At 30.0% G+C, this 19,013-nt stretch overlaps 2 protein-coding genes across 3 annotated transcripts in view; both read right to left on the minus strand.

Moving 5' to 3' along the window:
* Window positions 1-536, minus strand: part of LOC100789070 (bifunctional dihydroflavonol 4-reductase/flavanone 4-reductase-like) — a 5,359-nt gene extending 4,823 nt beyond the window's left edge. Inside the window, exons 1-2 of the mRNA NM_001253129.3 lie at window positions 281-536; window positions 4-158 (exon numbers count right to left, since the gene is read on the minus strand). Of these exons, the coding sequence (NP_001240058.1) occupies window positions 4-158; window positions 281-407 (282 nt within the window). The 5' untranslated portion in view covers window positions 408-536. The remainder of the gene's footprint in view (window positions 1-3; window positions 159-280) is intronic.
* A 6,375-nt stretch (window positions 537-6,911) lies between these two features.
* LOC100500093 (uncharacterized) lies at window positions 6,912-8,789 on the minus strand. Of its 2 annotated transcripts, XM_006596902.4 has the most exons (5): window positions 8,690-8,789; window positions 8,483-8,530; window positions 7,453-7,744; window positions 7,238-7,303; window positions 6,933-7,158 (listed from the first exon to the last, which is right to left on the minus strand). In XM_006596902.4, the coding sequence occupies exons 2-5, from the start codon at window positions 8,488-8,490 to the stop codon at window positions 7,099-7,101; spliced, it is 426 nt and encodes a 141-aa protein (XP_006596965.1). In that variant the 5' UTR covers window positions 8,491-8,530; window positions 8,690-8,789; the 3' UTR covers window positions 6,933-7,098.
* Between the last annotated feature and the right edge of the window lie 10,224 nt (window positions 8,790-19,013).

Raw genomic sequence — 19,013 nt, forward strand, 5'->3', positions numbered from 1 at the left:
CACGGGGTTATCGGTGACGGGAGAAGCAGTGTGAAAGACACCATGGCAACCGTTAATAACTGATCTAACGGAGTCAAGATGAAGGAGGTCAACCTTATGCAGAGTTAACCTCTCGGAGGCTCCTTCAAACTCCTTCAAGTGCCCGTTCTTGGGATCATCTGAAAACCAAAATTCAGTTCATGCATGCCCCCACCTCACGTCATATAGCTAAATAAAATTCAAATTTAATATTAATAGAGAGAGAGAGAGAGTGTGCGTGTGTAGTTGAGATAGACGATGCCTGGATTTCTGAGGGTTCCTCGGACAGTGTAGCCTTTTTCCAAGAGGAGTTTGACCATCCAAGAGGCGATGAAGCCACCAGCGCCGGTGACACAAATGGTTTCGGAGGAAGCTTCTGCAGAAGGCATCTTCTTGTTGTTGTTGGGAAGGGAAAGTAGAACGGAACAAAGAAAGAAGTTGGTTAGTGAGATAGATGCTAATGCTGACGGAGATATGCGCTATGCCTTTTATAGGAAACCCCAGTCACCTAACCTAACCCACCACTACTACGCCACATAAATTGTCTAGTTATTTCTTTTAATCACTTTTTTGTGGTCCTTCTAATGTTTTTTTATCCTCATGATATGATGTTACTTTTAATAAATTCATATAAAATCTTACTCTAATATTAAAAAATTATAAAAAAATCCACATATTTATATTTTTTTATTATAATTTAATTATTATTCAAATAAAATAATTGATTCATTTTTATGCATACAAATAATAAATATGAATAATTTAAGAAAATATTAGACATTAATTAAAAAATAAAAATTACATAACATTGAAAGGAAATTTGTAACAAAAATACATTTTTACATAATAATAAATAATTAAACATAATGATATTGAAATAAAAAATTATAACAATGAAAAATAAAAAATATTACATAAAATTAATTATTGTTATTTTCATTTTTGAAAACATTGTCAAATATGCTGAATTAAATCTACTGTGTTTTTGTTTGTCATAAACTTCTACTTTTCTTTGGAGGTATCTGATATCAGAGTGACCACTAAAGATACTTCAAATGTTGAAATGCTATTACCTACACTATCGTAATCAATATTTATTTTGATGTGTGTCATGTTCGTCCTCAACAATCATGTTATGTCATATAATGCATGCATAGATGATATTCTTTCCCACCATTGCACCATTCATTCTCACTTGCGCCTTGCGCTAACGCCTCTAGCCATGCGGGTCATTGTGCCTTTGGAGTCGACACCTCCGACCATGGTTGTGTCTCCATCGTGCCACCTTCGCTGGGCTTAGAAGTCTACGAGGTCGTCACTGCAATGGAGATCTGGTTTTCCAATTCCCATCTTTTTTCCTTTTCATCTCTTAAATCTGGTTCATGAAAACCCTTTTCTCCCTTTTCCCCATTTACTGTATTGGTTAATATGGATTTGAATGGCAATTTTTTCCTTCAAAATTTATGATTTTTGGAATTTATTTTTGTTGTTCTTTGATTAACTGAGTTTATGTTCACTGTTCTTCTCTTGAGGTAATTACTTTCCCTCGTGTGTTATATTTGTTTCTGTGTGAAGAAATTAGTTTTTTAATGGTAAGATATTGTTTCTTATATAAGAAACGATTCTAAAGAGTGAAGGAACGCACTTTGCCACGTGAGTTTGCTCCAATACCAAAAAAATTTAAAAAATGATTTCTTCACACTAAGCACCTAGAAAGAAACCTAACATTAAAGATAAAGATATTTTAGTTTAGATATAATAATTTTTTATTAATTATTTTTTAATCTATCTATGTTAACCTTAAACAGATAAAAAATGGGATGAAAGGAGTAATATTTATGAAAGAAGAGACATAATTTTTACACCACCTTATCACATGAAAATCTCTCTCTCTCTCTCTCTCTCTCACACGCACACACACACACATATATAGTGAGAGCAATATCCATTCCACGGTATTTTCTTTTTCCTGCATACACCCAAATTTATTCCAATAAAATTATGATCTCAAACTTGTTAACCGTTGGATCATTATGAAATTCAAACACAAGGTTCGAAACTCGTTTTCACAAATTCCCACTGTTGAGATTTTTGAGATAATGTCTAAGGTGAGAGAAATGTTTCTCTCATAAAGACTGTAAAATGGAGGCTCCAATCTCTTTTTCTTCTCTCTAAGGCTTAGAAATCCTAGCAGAACAACCTGAGGAAAAACTTGATGAATCTTAGGGAACTACTATAGAAGCCATTATCACTATCGGACTACACACGTGAACCCACTTAGAGGTAAGGAATGAGTTTATCGCAATTGAGATTAAAATGAACTTGTGTAGGGATCCTTAGAGGATCAAATTAAGATTTACTTTGGGATGCTTACTATATTGTGATTCTTCCTTTATGACTATAATTACGAGATTTTTGTGCTTGACAGACCAATTGATGTCCTAATGCAAATTGATTGATAAAATTGAGTGCTTTTGACCTATGATTTTGATTCCTTTGTTTTTGATATGATTATGTGAAATTATTTGAGGGGTTTAATCATATGAACATAACATATTAATATTATTATTGTGTGACATGTATATAATTCATGAGGCGCGATAACGTGTTGTCTTGGGATTATGGAAGTGTGATGAATTATGTGTAAGTGACAAGTTGAGTATGTGTTAAATTGTGAGATCACACTTGTGTATTGAAATATTGTGTGCATTGAATTGTGAATTATGAACTGTATAATTACATGACTGTAAGACCTTTTAAGGGCGACGAGTTAATGGACGATGAGTATTGTGATGAGATCCACTGTGGGAACTCGACGATTTTAATCACCTTGAGGCGCGACGAATTAAAATTATTTTGAGAATAATTGAGGAGTCGTGTGTTTTGTATAGTTCATAAATAGAGTCTGCGTGTTAAAATATTTTCTGGGTTGGACCTGAATCAGGAGGGAGAAATCCTAACGGACTCTTCAGAGTGTAGGCCTTGTGGGTAAATTCACTCGATTTGAGTGTTCCTTTAAACATATGTTGATCCCATATAGTTGGAGCATTCTTGCAAAATAGAGTGAGAATAACTTGACTCACCAGTGTGTGGTTTGTCTTGTCATATACTTCTTGGCACTCGACGAGATTTTTCACTGACATGATATCACATTGCATATATGATTGAGTCTTAATATATTTGTTGCATAATGCTTGTGTATTGGTCGATATTCATTTGTTGAGTGATATTGTGTTTTGCTCTTTGAGTACGTGAATGATGTGAAAATGTGTGAGATGTGCAGTGTTAAGATGTGATGTTACACAATAAGTAGTGGAATAGCAAAAGTTGTGTTAAAGTAACCTGTATTTCATTTGTATGATATGTATATCTATGTTATCTCAATTCTCTCTATAAGTTAAGAATATGATAACTCAATTCTTGTGTGCTGTTCGTGGGAGTAGATGACTACATGGATTGCTTTAATGAACCTTGTGTTAAAAGACGTTGGAACACAATGCTTTGATAGGATGTGATATTAGGACATGTGTTTCTATTTTAATTGTATGATATTTTGAGTCGAAAATATTTCTAACAAGTTTTATTTGGTAATGGTGAAATGAATGTGAGCATTTTACCTACGTGAACTATTTTATACTTAAAATAAAATATCATTTTATGTAATTTCGTATTTTCATATATTTTATTATTTACATATGTATATCAGGGTAAAGGGTGTCATATATTATTAACTAAAAAAATACTAAAAAGAAATAAAATAAATTGATCAACAATTTTTCATAATACATTATTAAGCAATATTAGAATCGTTATTAAAAATACTAAAAGAGGATTGAAATAATTGATTAAGAATAAAAATAATAAAAATAGAATAAAATTATATTATTAAGAAATAAAATTTTAAAAATAAATTTGTTCGCATTTAATAGAATAATAATTGAATATAGTTCTAATAGAATGAATAATAAAATAAAATTTATTTATGTAATAGAATAATATTGATTTGAATTAAATAATATTATTTAATATTTTTAGAGGAAATAAATATAATATTAGCTTATGACATCGTCTCATAACATCAAACATTAAATATATAAAGAGAGATTTAAGTAATATCATATTTCAGGAAAATTCGACTAGTATGTCCAAAAATTTTGATTTTTGAAATAAAAATTTTGATCATTAAATTTTTACCCTTTTTTAAGTGTAAAATTTTAACATGATTTATTATTTAAGAAATATATGTAAGTGCATGTACATTTTTATTTTAGATTACAAGAGGTAATCTTACTCCACTTGGATAAGAGTCATAACTCAGAAGAATGAGTCATAGAACCTTCGCTAAATATTTAGCATATTTTGTACTCAAGATTTAAATTATATGTCGGCTGATATTATATTTTTTTAGAATTTAAATGTGTTTTTAGGTTAAAAACAATATAACTTTTAAAATGTAATTTTTTTATTTTTCATTATCCTTACATTTAATAAAAAGAAATGTATTTTTAAATGATGTTAAACGTTAATTTGAAGTAAATATTTTCCATGTTTTTATCACATAATTTAAAAATAAATTATTGGCTTTAGTTTTTATATTAATCTGTTTTTTGTTTTTCAGATTTTTATAATTTATTATATTTGAACACAAGTTCAGTATTATAAATTTTTATATATTCAAAAATTAGATAATATTAAAAAAACATATCAAATTATAATTTTTTCCTGTATACATTTTAACTATATTACATATTACTGATATTAGTCGTGCTCAAGCATTATAAACAGAGTGTTGCCTTGACCAATTGAAAGCCAAAATGGCTTAAAAATTTCCATTGCAATAAAGAATGAAGATAATGGTTTATGCGACAACTAGAATGAAGATAGTTGGTCATGTTCTATTTGCTTTATATTTCAAATTTGTTTACTACACTTTTGGACAACTGGACGAACATGTATACTTCCTAAATCACGTCTTTGAAGATTAGAGTCATAGTATTCATTTTCTTATATTTGCATGTGTTGTCTGGGGTTGGTGAGGGAAGAGATTCAATTACAAGCTTCAACTTCCAAAAAAATTATGCTATGGAAAGTACACTTTGATTTTTCAGCTTGGTCGGTGATTTCTTATTTTTCTCAGGCAATTAGAGTTTTGACTCTGTTAATTAATCAACAACCATCCCTAAATGCCGGTCTCATATAGCTGCTGAGCTCATTTATATTTTTTATAAAAAAAATCAAAGTATATTGAAAATAAAAAAAATGAGATTTGTGTTAATTTAATAAGTATACATTGTCTTCAAATTTTAGTTGCAACAACATATAAAAATCTAGTCCTTTCTTTTTATTTAATAAAAAAATTCTATTTATGAAAGGGTAAATATTACTTTTTATTCGTCAATGCATTTTTTTAAATATAGAAATTTATAATAGGTATTTTTATTTTAAAAATAAACAAGATAGATTAACAAGAAAATAGCTATATAAATATTTATATTTTATCTTTTAACAAAAAGAAATAACTGAATTTTTATCGGCGACGTTCAAGACGTTACGTTTGTAGTATTTAACTATTTATTAACGTTTCCTAAAAAAAGGTACTCCAGTACTATTTATTAACGTGTTTGGTTTAAAATAATAGGTAGTTTCAAAGATGCACTATAATTGGACAATATTCATAAGATGCAATGGGCTGGCCGGCATTGACACATAACAATGCAACACGTTTATTGGGCTTGTTATTAATAATTAGGGAATGCTTTCATTTCATGCCACCATTAGTTTTACCTGAGAACCCTGGAATAATGAAGGAAATTAAATGAATCATTTAGAAAATACAGAGAATGGAAAGAGAAGAATGAAATATGACTGAAAAGAATATTTAAATACCAAATCCAACCTCTGCAAAGTAAAAGAAATTTTTGAAAAAATCAAACAAAAAATCTCTTCTTTTTAAAGAATTCTTCCAATAATTTATCTGACCCTAATGTTTTAAAAAAGAAGTGTGCGCAGTACTTTTGTGCATTTGGTACTAATTGTTTTTTTTTTACTTGTTTAGATGTTTAAAATACTCCAAAGTCCTCCGAATTAAGAGAAGATTGAATTATTCGCAACAATTTATAAGGACTTTGGAGTCTCGTTATAATTCCAAATTTTACACTAAATTAAAAACTTTCAAACAATGAGCTTGACTCAAATCTTACATGAAACAACAATATTTCAAAAAATGCTATAGGAATGTAGCAAAGTCATTTATTCCCAAATGAAGTCATATTTTTAAATTAGAAAAACATTATTTATTGAAAACTTAAACATTTATCATGTGCACACAAACTTCCACTAATCTAACAAAGAAAGTTCTATGCACATGAAAGTCATCACAAAAACATTTATTGAAAAAATAAACACTTATCACGTGCATATAAAGTTGGTTTTTCTCTTATTCTTCAATTTTAAAATAAAAATTTATTTCACAGGAGTAAATGAATATGGTTACTTGCGGTGATAAAATACGATACATTCCTACCATGGATAAAGAGTTGACCAATAAGATTAGCAGGAGTTGCATCTTACTACTATTAAAATGAATAAATTTTAGAGATAAAGGTAAAAGTTTACTCGCCAGAAACACCGTACGAGTAAAAGGTGTTATGGTGAAGGATTGAACCTGTATTTTCCAACATGAATTTTAAACCGATTGAAACAAGTTCGTTGATAGGTTCGTAAAACAATGTAGTTGACAAACAACGAGGTTAGGTGAACACGATAGCCAGATGGTTCCCACCCAATGAAGGGCATGCTACGCAAGGGTGTAGAATTTGTGGATCCTAACCGAGTACGTAGTAGTAATTTTGTTGATCCTAACACATTATACTATCATAAAGTGTAAGCAATTAATTCAACAGGTCACTCAAAAAAACACAGAAAACCAATAGTAATTAAAAAACATTCATCCAGCAACAATGAGAACGGGTATAATAATTGACTAAACCGTCAAAATCCCTAGGATAGAGGCAAAAATATTCCTCATACAATAACTTCAAGCTAAATAAAACCCACAAATCTAGGCATGCCTGCAGCAACTCAGTTGGCTTTCACATGCTGCAGAACAACATTATAGGCTTCATGTTCCTCCCCGAAATCCTGCAAAATGCAAATACTTAGCATTCCAAAACACTCCAATATTTCCATTTAAAATACAAAGCCAATCAAGACCCCTTACCTTGACAACCACACATGAGCAACCAGTTACCTTCCTAGCCTTTCCCTCTGAATCAATCTTACACAACTGCAAGAAAAAGATTTAACATATTTTAATACAACAAGACCCCGTTTGCTCATCCTTATTCAAACACACCCAATCATTTGGAAACTGTGAGTAAATTTAATGGAACAAAGAATTGAAGTAGCATGGCTTAGAGTCCCCAAGGCACTTACACCAGCCCATTCTCCAAGGGTCTTTGCACTTGGAACTGTCAAAAGGCTAACATTGTGCTCTGCACAAAGAGCCTTCACCAGTTTCACATAATCAGGTTGGTCACAATCTTCTGCTAGAACGCAGAGCTGTGCAGCATGCTTCTCGATCACCTTAGCACCTTCATGAAGACCTCGTGCAAGACCACCATAGGCCAGAGATTTTCTCAGCACAAGCTGTAGAGCAGTCATGATGTCCATTGGCTCACCTGGAATTGAAGCAGCAGGTGCCTCAGCTGCAACAGCTACCTCTTCACTACATTAATTAAAGCATTCTGAACAGTCAGGAGTAACTTCCACAAAAATCCTAAACTCGTCAAGGAAAAGCTACTCGGGAAACAGGAGTGCAATACACACACGTAGGAGGATGTGGACAATTCTTACCAGCAGCTTCTACATGATTTCCACACTAATACAAATGATTAGTTTCTGTAGCTTTTCTTAATTTCTTCTAATGATAACTAAGGTGCAGTGCTGTCGGATTCAATTCTCCAAAGCAGCTCTTACATATTTCTCTAATCCATTTGAAATTTTTACAAAACAATTCCTATGATAAATGCAACAAAAAAAAATGCCAACAATGCCAAGAATTATTATAGATTACAGCAGATACTTCATACATCTCCACACAAAGAAACATGGGTGGAATAAATCACAAAGTGGAAAATTGGAACAAAGACTCCATCAGGGTTCAACTTGAAAACCAATTAGAATTCATTGAAACAAAAAGATGCCGGTATTTCAATAAAACCATTCCAAATCAATATGTTAAAAAACCGAAACTTGAACCCACCAAAATCTAACCTCAAGGCAGCGCATACCCACAAACAGACATTGTAATTAGTAAATGTGTCCTCGCTACCAAAATTTTCGTACTGAAGGAACCATTCTCAGGCAACAGTAACATGATTTTGAAAAGGTCGTTCTACTAAATATTAATTTCAAAATTTAAGAGAAAAAAAGGAACTTCTCCTAGTGGGGGGAAATGGCATACCCTGACATCTTTTCTAGCTGATTTCAAAAGAAACACTCTGCTTCTTTCCTGCAAAAACAAAAACAACAAAACAAATCAGAGATCGTGCCAACACATTAATACCCAAAGAGATGGGGCATTTTCAAACTTAAAAGAAAAGTTTTCATCTTTATCTTCATCAGTTAATGAGCATACGTGACAGAGTGAATAAGAGAGAAAGGGAAAGACCTTGGGGAGCAAACGGCCGAAATCCTAGGTCTGCGCTTCTGATATGAAAAATGCAGAAAAAAAAATGGAAATTTATATGACAAACCATAAACCCTAACAATTTAACTTGAAAAGTCGGAAATGTCCCTCTTCGTTTTGGTTTTCCTTTTAAATTAAATAAAAACTTGGAATTTCATGTGAACTTTAATTTTCCTAATTTATTCATAAATTGATTTTTGGATAAAATATAATTTTAATAAATATAGTTAAATTTTATTTTAGTTTTTCAAACAATTTTCATTAGGTAATGAAATCCTATTATTTAACGTGAATAATATATATGTTTAAATTAAATACAAATGAAGGATCAAATTACATCATTTTATAATTTTTAACGGGATAATATTTTCTTAAAGTTTATTATTAGATTGAAAGTTTCTTTCACATAAATTATATATCCAAAATTTCATATTAATCTAAAATCATTTGTTATCTTATTTATATAAATTAAAATTGACGTAATATAAATATTCTGAAATATACTAAAATATGAATCATTTAATTATTTTTTTATGTTGTTTAATTTGATAAAATTTGACACACAAAATCTTGATGATATATAGATATAATTCAACGATTTGATCAATAAAATCATATTATATATCAAATTATCAAGATAATATAATAATCATAAAAATTAAACTTATATAATTTGATTTCTCCTTTTTTATATATATATATATATATATATATTATAATTCTTTATTTTATGATATGGAAAGCTTTTTTTATTATTTTGTTAAAAAATTCCCATGTACTATCATTTATGATGTTTGTAACTTCCTTTTTTTTTTTTAGAAACGAGGTTAGGAAGTGGGATGGTTAAAATGAGGTGAATAGTAAAATCAAGCATATGGATGGATTTGCAACTTAAGCCTAATTTGTATAAACCTATAAATATAAGGTTAAAATAATTTTAACCCTCCTATTTTATCTATTTTGTAACTTTGATCCTCTTATTTTAAAATATAGATATTTAATCTTTTATTTTTTGCCAATAAACCATTTTAGTAAAATTATAAAATTTTCCTATTTTTCTTTTTATATTTTAATTAATTAACTCATTTTTGTTAGTACTTTAAATGAATGTGTTAGGACTAGAGTTCAATTGCATTAAAATAAAATAAAAACAAAACATTCAAAATTGAATATTAGATAAAAATTGCTGATTCAAAAACTAAATATTTTTATTTAAAAGTAAAAGACTAAAATTGTGGATTGGACAAAATAATGAGATCATAATGATATTTGAGTTTAATGGCTATGAATATTTAATAATAAATCACCTGTTAAATTATTTTAAAATAATTATTTTAAAAATTAACAAATTTACTATATCATTGCATACAAAATTTTAATTTTTAGGCCGTTTGTAACATTTTTCTCTCATGTTATTTTAGCCTAATAAGTATAAATAAGTGAGCTTGGCCTGGGTAATGGTTAGCTCGCGTCCATACCGTAGACTAGCCTATATTTTTTTTTTAAAACCTATAACCTCATTTATAGGATTTTTTTTTTGAAAAAAAAAACCATTGGGCTTCTGTAATCGACCTTCATCAAGTTTCCTTCATATTTAGGTTCGTACTAATTATATGTCTCTTTTTACTCTTCGCACCCTATTGCTTTTTAACAAAAATGTCCTTCACAAAAACTAGTTTCTGATACGTAATTTTTAAAATGTAACCCAATATGCAACTAGTTTTCATAAAATATGTAAAAACAATGAGAGAAAAAATGAAGAACTGAGATGGGCAAGATGGCTTTGAAGAGAAGAAAATAGAGAATAGTGAGAAATGAAGGTGCAAGGAGGGAGAGGGGAGAAATGAAGTTCAGAGAAAGAAAGGGGATGCTATAGGGAGAGGAGGGGACTAAGGATGAAGGTGAGAGTAGTTTATGTGTTCCATCAGATCCTAATTTTGTCTGCCCCTCCCCCCTTCCCCCCCCCCCCCCCCCCAAAAAAAAAGAATGAAGGAAAGAAAAAGATAAGAGAAAACATGTAAAAAAAAAAAAGAGGAGAGAAAAATAAAAAAGACAAAAAAAAAGAAAAACATGTAAAAAAGAAAAAAAAAAAAGAGAAAAAAAGGAAAAAATAAAAGAAAAAATATATACTGTGTGACCTATTAGACTCTCAAGGAGAGCCCATTAGGTGAAGAGGAGGGAGCACAATGTATAAAAGAGGAAAGAGAATTGTACATTAATGGCATAGAGATGCAACACGGATCTCGAGGACGAAAAATGAACCAATTGTGTCATGTCATTTGGCAACGTCATTAGAGAAGAGAGAGGGGTCACCCACTAACCCCTCATTCCCTCACTCTCTCATATTTTCCTCTCCTTTCTTCCTCTCCCTTTCTTCTCTTCCCCATTCGTTCTTTCTTTTTTCTTTCTTTTCATGATCTATTGCTTTGTTCCTTTCTATCTCATCGGTGGGCACCTTGGTCGCCGATGAGGTTCATGTGGATCAAATTGCTATTTTTTATTTGTTATTGCATTTTATTTTGGGGTTTTCACACATTCCGTAATCACCTTTACTTTTTTCGTTATTGTTTTGTTTGTGTCACCATCGTCATCGTGTCACTGCCGTCCTTGTAACAATGGGCCCTACACCAGTGGCGTTTGGGAGACGCACCACCCTTCATGGAGGTGTTACCCCCTTCCGCACCGTTTTGGAGGTTATGCACTAAGGGTTTTTCAACCGTGTTGCCTAATTACGGGTTGTACTGAGTCACCCTGACGTGGTTCCAACCCTAGCAAAAGAAAAGAACATTGTTGTTTATAACCCCCTTTTAACATATACACTTCTTTTTCTTTTGGGCATAGTCCGTTTCTTTTAAGTCTGAAATAAAATAAAAATTAATATGTATACCCCTTTTTAATCACATGCACATTTTTTTCATTTTGGGCCTAGCCTGTTTTTGTGAAGTGTCAAATAAAATAAAACTAATAGTTACACTTTCTCCTTTATATATGCATCCTTGCCAGTTAGGTTGGTGAACATGCCCACCATATTAGCACTCCATCGATGTTGACTAAGTCAAACCCAACCCTTTGACTTTGGCAAAAAAAAAGACAAAAGAGAAACAAAAAAAGAAAGTAAAAATAATTATAAATATTAGTGGATAGTTTTTTATTTTATTTTATTTCTTTATTGTCTATATCATTTATTTCATCCTTCAATGTGATTTTCTTTTTATCATTGCCTAGAATATTAGTGGATAGTTTTTTATTTTATTTTATTTCTTTATTGTCTATACATGTCAGCACTCCACCAACGTATTGTAAATATCTCGTTATTTATCTTATTTTTCTCATGTTTTAATCACGCATCCTTAATTATTAAGTGTACTCCCCATCTCTATTTTATTCCTTTCCATTCTCATTCTATTTATTTGATTTTGTAGCACTATGTCAATAATTTATTTATTTTTGCAAATTTGCATTAGTATTCTTTGTACATGCTTACGTTTTGTGCATCTCATGCTGGGTCTTCGACTTGTTTAGTGGTGTTTCAATAACGTGTGAGTAAATTATATGAATGTCATGTTGGGTTTTTGATTTGCTTGAGTTCACAAAGTTTACAATAAAATTAAAGTCTTTTTTAAAAAAGGTAACATTCTCAAATAAATTATCGCTAAATTTTCCTTTTTCACGTTCCATGCACTCCATGTTGGGTTTCTAACTTGCTTGGTGGTGTTTCAATAAAGTGTGAGTAAATTTTGTCAATGTCATGTTGGGTCTCTAACTTACTTGAATTCACAAAGTTTACCACAAAATCAAAATCTTTTAAAATAATAATAATAATAGAATAAAATAAAATCAACCCAACACAAAAACTTTTTTTCTACAAAAAATTATTTAAGTTTAGTTTTCTTATTACACATGGGAATACGTAGGAGCAAAGACAAATCTCTTGCCGACCTAAAAAAGTAAAAAAAAAGAAGATAAAATTTCTTCTTTTTTCTATTTTTCCCTAAATGAACAAAAATATAATAACACATAATTCACGTTTTCAAGAGAAGATAATAATTAAAAAGGTACTTTCTTTTTCATCACACTCATTAAAGGTTGTCATCTTCATGACAGACACGTAAGATGCTAATACTTTCTTTGTGCATAAACAACTTGGAATATTATTTTTTTCTCAAATCGTAGACCATTTATTTCTCTTTTTTTCCCAATGTTTTCCTTAAATAAATGTAGGTGTCAACTCGCCAAGTTTATCCTTTTTTTGGGAAACAATATATCTAATTTTATTTCACCGTCCCGTCGTGTCCCACGTTGTGATAGTGACAATAAAAGGGTGTAAATAGGTACTCCCCCATTTTTTTATAAAGAAAAACTAAGTGAGTTGAGCCTTATAAGGCACTTGGACTGCCACATTGTCTCTACAAGAGAATATTAGCCATGATTTATTTTTTCTTTAAGTCTTACGCGACTGAATAGGTTGGTTCGTGAGTTAGTGGATTAATCTCATTTTAGATTAAACTACTAATTTGCTCTTCAAACAATTACACTCTATTGAATAATTCTTAAGTTAATAAATTTGTTTAAGTAATCATTGAAATTAAATATCCATCAATTTAGTCTCTGAAATTATTTAAGTTAATACTTATGTAAGTTTGGATTTAAGAGTGTTTTTATAAGAAATATATAAGTATGATACTCTACCCAAACTTGCACAATGTCTTTTTTATTAAAGGACAAGGTTTAACAAGCTTGACAAATTTATAAAAATGGAGGGGATTAAAATTTACCTAGAAATTAGTTCCTATTATGTCTCACCTTTTTACATCTTGAAGAAATTAAAGGAGAAATACATATTAAGATTCTATATGACTTTTTTTTTTTGAGAAAGGTTTTGTATGACTTAATGAATGAAAAAATTTATCTAATGGGAGAATGAAATAAAAAATAGAAAAAATTATCTATTAAAAAATAAATAAGAAAATATAATTAAATTATAAAAGACCGATAAGAACTCAAGAAGTCACCAAAACTTTTATTTATTTGAATTTTGAACGGTTCGATATATGATAATTACCAAAAAATTTCTATGTAAACCTTTGGCAATGGAAATTATTTTTTAATCTAAATAATGACTTTTATTATTTTCTTATTGAGTGCTAATTCATCTCTCTTAAATGATAGAGTTTATTAAATCGGTCTAATTATCTAAAGAGAATTTTTATAATATATCCTAAAACTTTAAATCTTAAAATATGATGAAAGTATTGAGATAAAGCAAATAATGAAAGGGTATAATATGTTCAGAGCAACTTAAGGTAGTTACACTCACAGGCATCACAAAGACTAGAGCTACATTAAACAAAACATAGGAGCTAATGACGTGTGATGCATGTTTATTTAGATAAAGCTTTTGCTATTTTTTTTTAGTGGTCGAAGACTAATTTTATTTACGATATATGATTATTATTTGAATTTAGTATTATAATTGGGGAATAAAAAACCCCAGAATTTTACTTTGTTTTCTGTATCTAAAAAATCTTGTTTTTTTGAACATGAAGAAATAAAGAAGTCATTGCAATTGCCGGAAATATTAGGCCTACTAGAGGAACAAAAATGGAAGGAAAGTTTATCATAAAATGGGTTCAATTATTGGCTTAAAGAATTTTTGTATATAATCAGAATTGAACATAAATTTTATCGTTAAATAAATTGTTTTCATCCATGTAAATTAAAACACAAGAAGACTTAATACCAATATACCAATCGTTCGAGTTATAAAGCGTCCGCTGTCAAGTTCGAATATGTCCATATTTAAATTATTTTAATTTTAATACCAAAGAGTGCACTATCTTTCTCTAAAGACCATAAATCAAATAACCAATTAATAGCAGCTTTATTCGCGATTCTCTTTTTTGTGATTAGTGGAGAGACCTCGTATTAGTACACAGCCAGGGAAGGCTTATATACAACAACCCATTAGGTCTAATCTTTTTGTCTTTTATTGACATAATTAATCAAGTAATTAGAAAATTAAAAACTAGATGGATGGCCTACCAACAAAACCAATAAGAACTGCACTTAATCATATGTTCTCCACCTTCTCTTTCGCTGCCTTTTCCTAAACAATTAATTTTCCCCAACACAGATGCTGTGATCTTCTGCTTTAATAGGAATCTTTCATTTCTTTTCCCAAATACAGAGGATTGAAAAAGAAGATTCAAGAGAGAATTGAGGGAGAAAAAGTTGAGTTCAGATCTTCCCACAAACAAATACAGAGGATTGAAAAGGAGGAAAAACTTCACTTTGAATTTGAGTGACAATAAAAAATAATCCAAGATAATGAATGGGCTCGATCAGTGATCCCTACTAATTGTAAATTTTAGAAAGACTTTGACTAAGAATGTTTAATCAATTATTTTTTCCATTCTCTTTCTTTTTTTTTTTTTTGTGCTTATGTGCCCGCTGAGAATTGAGTTAGAGGCTAACCTGTCGAGGTGGAACTCCCGCTAAAGAGTGAACTTGTACTATTAGTTACTTTTCTAAGTATATAGACCTGAAAATTGAATCTTTAGCTGCATATCTAAAAAACATAATTATTTATCAACCATACCTCTTCTAAGCTGGTTATATCTTTCGTCCATAACCAATTACAAATACTATTACACGCACACAGCAGGATTTTCAGGGCTGAATAATTTGAACTATTTATACATTATAATAGTTATTGCAGTTACTAGAAATTAAGGAGAGCAGATTTCCTGCTATAGACGAGGTTGTCCTTTGCATGGCTAGTTAATCAGCCTAAATAACAAATCGTATGTGATTCAGTTTCAGGGTCTTGAACCACTAATTCATGCTACTTATTGAGTCCTAATTAACTGATTCATATGGTTGCCAATGGTGTGGGGTTAAACTTTCAATCTTCCTAACACCTGGCTCCAAGCAATCAAATGTGATAGCAAAACGTGGAGCAATCAGAGCCAGCATTTTCTTCTCTCTTGTCCAGTGAGTGAAAAGTAGTCACTCTCTTTTCGCACACTGTGAAACTCATAATTAGTAGGGAATGACATTGAGATTTTCTTCAAGACCAAAAAACTGAGATGATAATTAAGTGCTCTATGCGGGCCATTTTGACATATATGTTGCAATGAAATGTGAAGGGTTTCTTTCCGGATTAACTTTATTAGCACTGCAAACATGTTCATTGAAATCTCATTTTAAGAAATTGTGGTTTAGAATAATATAGAGCATGCATTATGTTGTGTCATCAAACTAGTCTCTTGTTTACTCATCAATTGCGCCTGCAGAATCTATAATTTTTCCCCCTACGTCTAAGGCGTCTTGTTTGAACCAAATTTGCTTTTTGATTAATAGCATAATTGGCTAAAATTAAAGGGAGTACATTATTGAAGCCAATGACAGAAGAAAAGGAACGGTGCACATTAAAACAACATGGTACATAGCGTGTGCAGGCAGAATTCTATATTTGAAGTAAGTTGACCGATTGATGTAGAGTGGATAAAGTGGAGGACAAAATGATACAAAATGCCAACTCATTTTGACCCTTACAATTTAATTTTTGTTTGGAGTCCCACCTTTCAACATTGTAATGCATGCATTCTCTTTGAAGTTGAAGTTCAGTTCATTTTTGAGAGGGGCTCTTCCATTCCATTCGCCTACTTTTAAAGCAATCCCGACCAAAATGTTTTTGTATAAAGTGAGTACATTACTGCAGTTTAGCTGTCCCAAACACATACTATACCATATTCTCTGGGTGTCCAATTTCTTAGGGTTGTTCACGATACTGAGAAGGTACTGATTTAATTAAATAAAAATAAACATTTTCTTAATTAGGTAATTTTAACATTGTTTTTCTATCAGAATTAGAGTTTTATCTAAATAATATACTTACTCAAGTTTGTATTAAAAGTCAATATAAATTTTTAAGGTTTTTAAAAATTTAGTCCATTAAATTCAGGAAGTGCACCTAAATTCAGTCCATTAAATAATTAATATTCTATTCTTATTCTATTAGTTAAGGAAAATGTTTCATGAACATCCAAAAACTTATTCAACACCTATAAAAAAAGAAAAAAATATAAATATAATAAGATTTACGATATAATAGAAAGACAGAAAGAAATAAGAGATGTTAATGAGATATTTAAAATAAATGATAATTACTCATTAATTAAGTCTGTTATCAATGTTAGCCAAAATAATAAGTTGCCTCGTGTAATTAAGTCTCTCAACCATCATTTTGATTAGTAAAATCCAGCCTGAAATTTCAACTTATGAAATGACAAATTACTGTAATGTGAGTCTGAGAGGCATTTCGTGATGATAACAGATAACTAATTCTGAGATTCGTAAAGGGCATGAAGACGGAAGGGAACCACAAATATTGGAATGAAATCACTGAAAGAATTGGTGTCCCCTACCCTACTCAAGCTTATTAGGGTCTTCTCTCTATCCCTACATGATTTGATGTTTCACTTTGACAACATTTAGTTTCAGACTTGAAACATAAATTTCATTAATCATTATGCTGATTCTTGAGCAGTAACACAACAATGATATCATGTATGTATGCTAGATGCATGCTGCCCACAAAGCTCGTTAGTGTTGGGTCGTATTCATCTCTGTTTTGCTGATAGCATTTCATAATTGCTACTAGAACCCTCTATTCCTTTTCTACCTCCGCCTTTGAATAAGTATGCCTTTGCTTTTATCTTAAGGAGAATGCTAACTGAATGTAATTCCAATTAAAAGTAGAAAGTTTTCATGAAAATGTGTAACATTTATGAAATGTCTGATTTTATGGACGTATAAGATATATACTTTTTTGTGTGTGGATATATATCCTTTACACATACGATTAAAAAAATTACACGAGGAAAAAAAGGAGATTCTAGTTTTAACTAGATAACAACACAAAGCAATCATCCTATGATACACCTAAATGTTATAATTAATTGGATCAACTGATAAAAATGTTATAATTTAATCACCTTGATTGGTTGCCGAAAAATGAAGATGCATGTCAATTTTTGAGGAATAGTTTGTTAACAACTACAGAGCTATAGATGGATGAAGGATGTGGCAAAGTAAGAAAAAAAATATGATTTTTTTCGGTAAATACACCTTTTTCTCCTACTTTTTTTCAATCTACACTATTTTATAATTTAATTCTCAATATGCACTATTTGGGACTTTCTCTCTTTTTTTTTTAAAATTTAAAATATTATAAATATATTATATAATTTTTTTAATTGGTTTTAAAATTACTTATTTATTAAATTAAATTTTATAATTTTGTTTTTTAATTTTTTTAAAGAAAATGATATTATTAAATATAATTATTTTTGTTTTATTATTTAATTTACTTAACATATTTTTTAGGTGAATATTTTTATTTAAAATATGAATTTTTTAATATAATTATATTACTAAATATAATTAGTTTGTTTATGTCATTAGATTTAATTAAAAATGAGAAGACGTTTTGTTTAACCACTTATTTATACAAGAACCTTATATTGCATTATTAATAAAATACTTAAACAATTACACTTGACTAAAGGAAAAACTTAAGATGGAGATATGTTAGGATAATTATTTCTGTTATGACCATGTTACTTGCAAACAGTTGAATTAGGACCATCCTTAGTCGTCCTCTTTCTCCTTGGATCGGGACCCGACTAACCCTCGTTCATATTCTTGTCGCATTGATTTGGATGATAGAAAAAATAATTGCTAATTAAATATTTTTAAAGATATTTCAATATATTTTTATTATAAAAAATAATTCATATTTAACCGTTATCAATATGATTCATAACTGTATATTTATGATTTTGGTGAATTTTACATGAAAATGATACACATACACATTTTTTAATTTAAGAAAGAAAGTTAACAGTAACAACTAACAAATTTGATAATATATATGTCACATGAAGAGTGATATAAGGAATTATATATAAACATTTTCAGTCAGAAAAAAATTATATATAAATTGTACCATAGGGGATCCACCAGTTACTCAGATTGACCGACCTAATTCTCACACGACCATAATGGGTGATAGCTTGGTATTAAGTTAGTAACTAGTAACTGCTATGACTATAAAAAGAAGAAACATCAGAATAAAAATGTTAAGTTATCATTCAATATTAGACTAACACCTAAAATTTTTATTGAGTTATAAACATCAAAGTTTCTTTTGTACGTACTCACATCTCATAAGGACTCGGAGATCATACCAATGAAGGAAAATACACCCATAACTCGATAATAACATAAATATAATTGATTT

The sequence above is a fragment of the Glycine max genome, chromosome 15 (assembly GCF_000004515.6).
Source record: "Glycine max cultivar Williams 82 chromosome 15, Glycine_max_v4.0, whole genome shotgun sequence".
Taxonomy (NCBI): domain Eukaryota; kingdom Viridiplantae; phylum Streptophyta; class Magnoliopsida; order Fabales; family Fabaceae; genus Glycine; species Glycine max.

Coding starts and splice junctions, on each gene's coding strand:
- LOC100500093 (XM_006596902.4), bottom strand. Junction 7,304..7,452: donor CCCTTGGAGAATGGGCTGGT/GTAAGTGCCTTG, acceptor TTTTTCTTGCAG/TTGTGTAAGATTGATTCAGA. Junction 7,159..7,237: donor GCTCATGTGTGGTTGTCAAG/GTAAGGGGTCTT, acceptor TGCATTTTGCAG/GATTTCGGGGAGGAACATGA.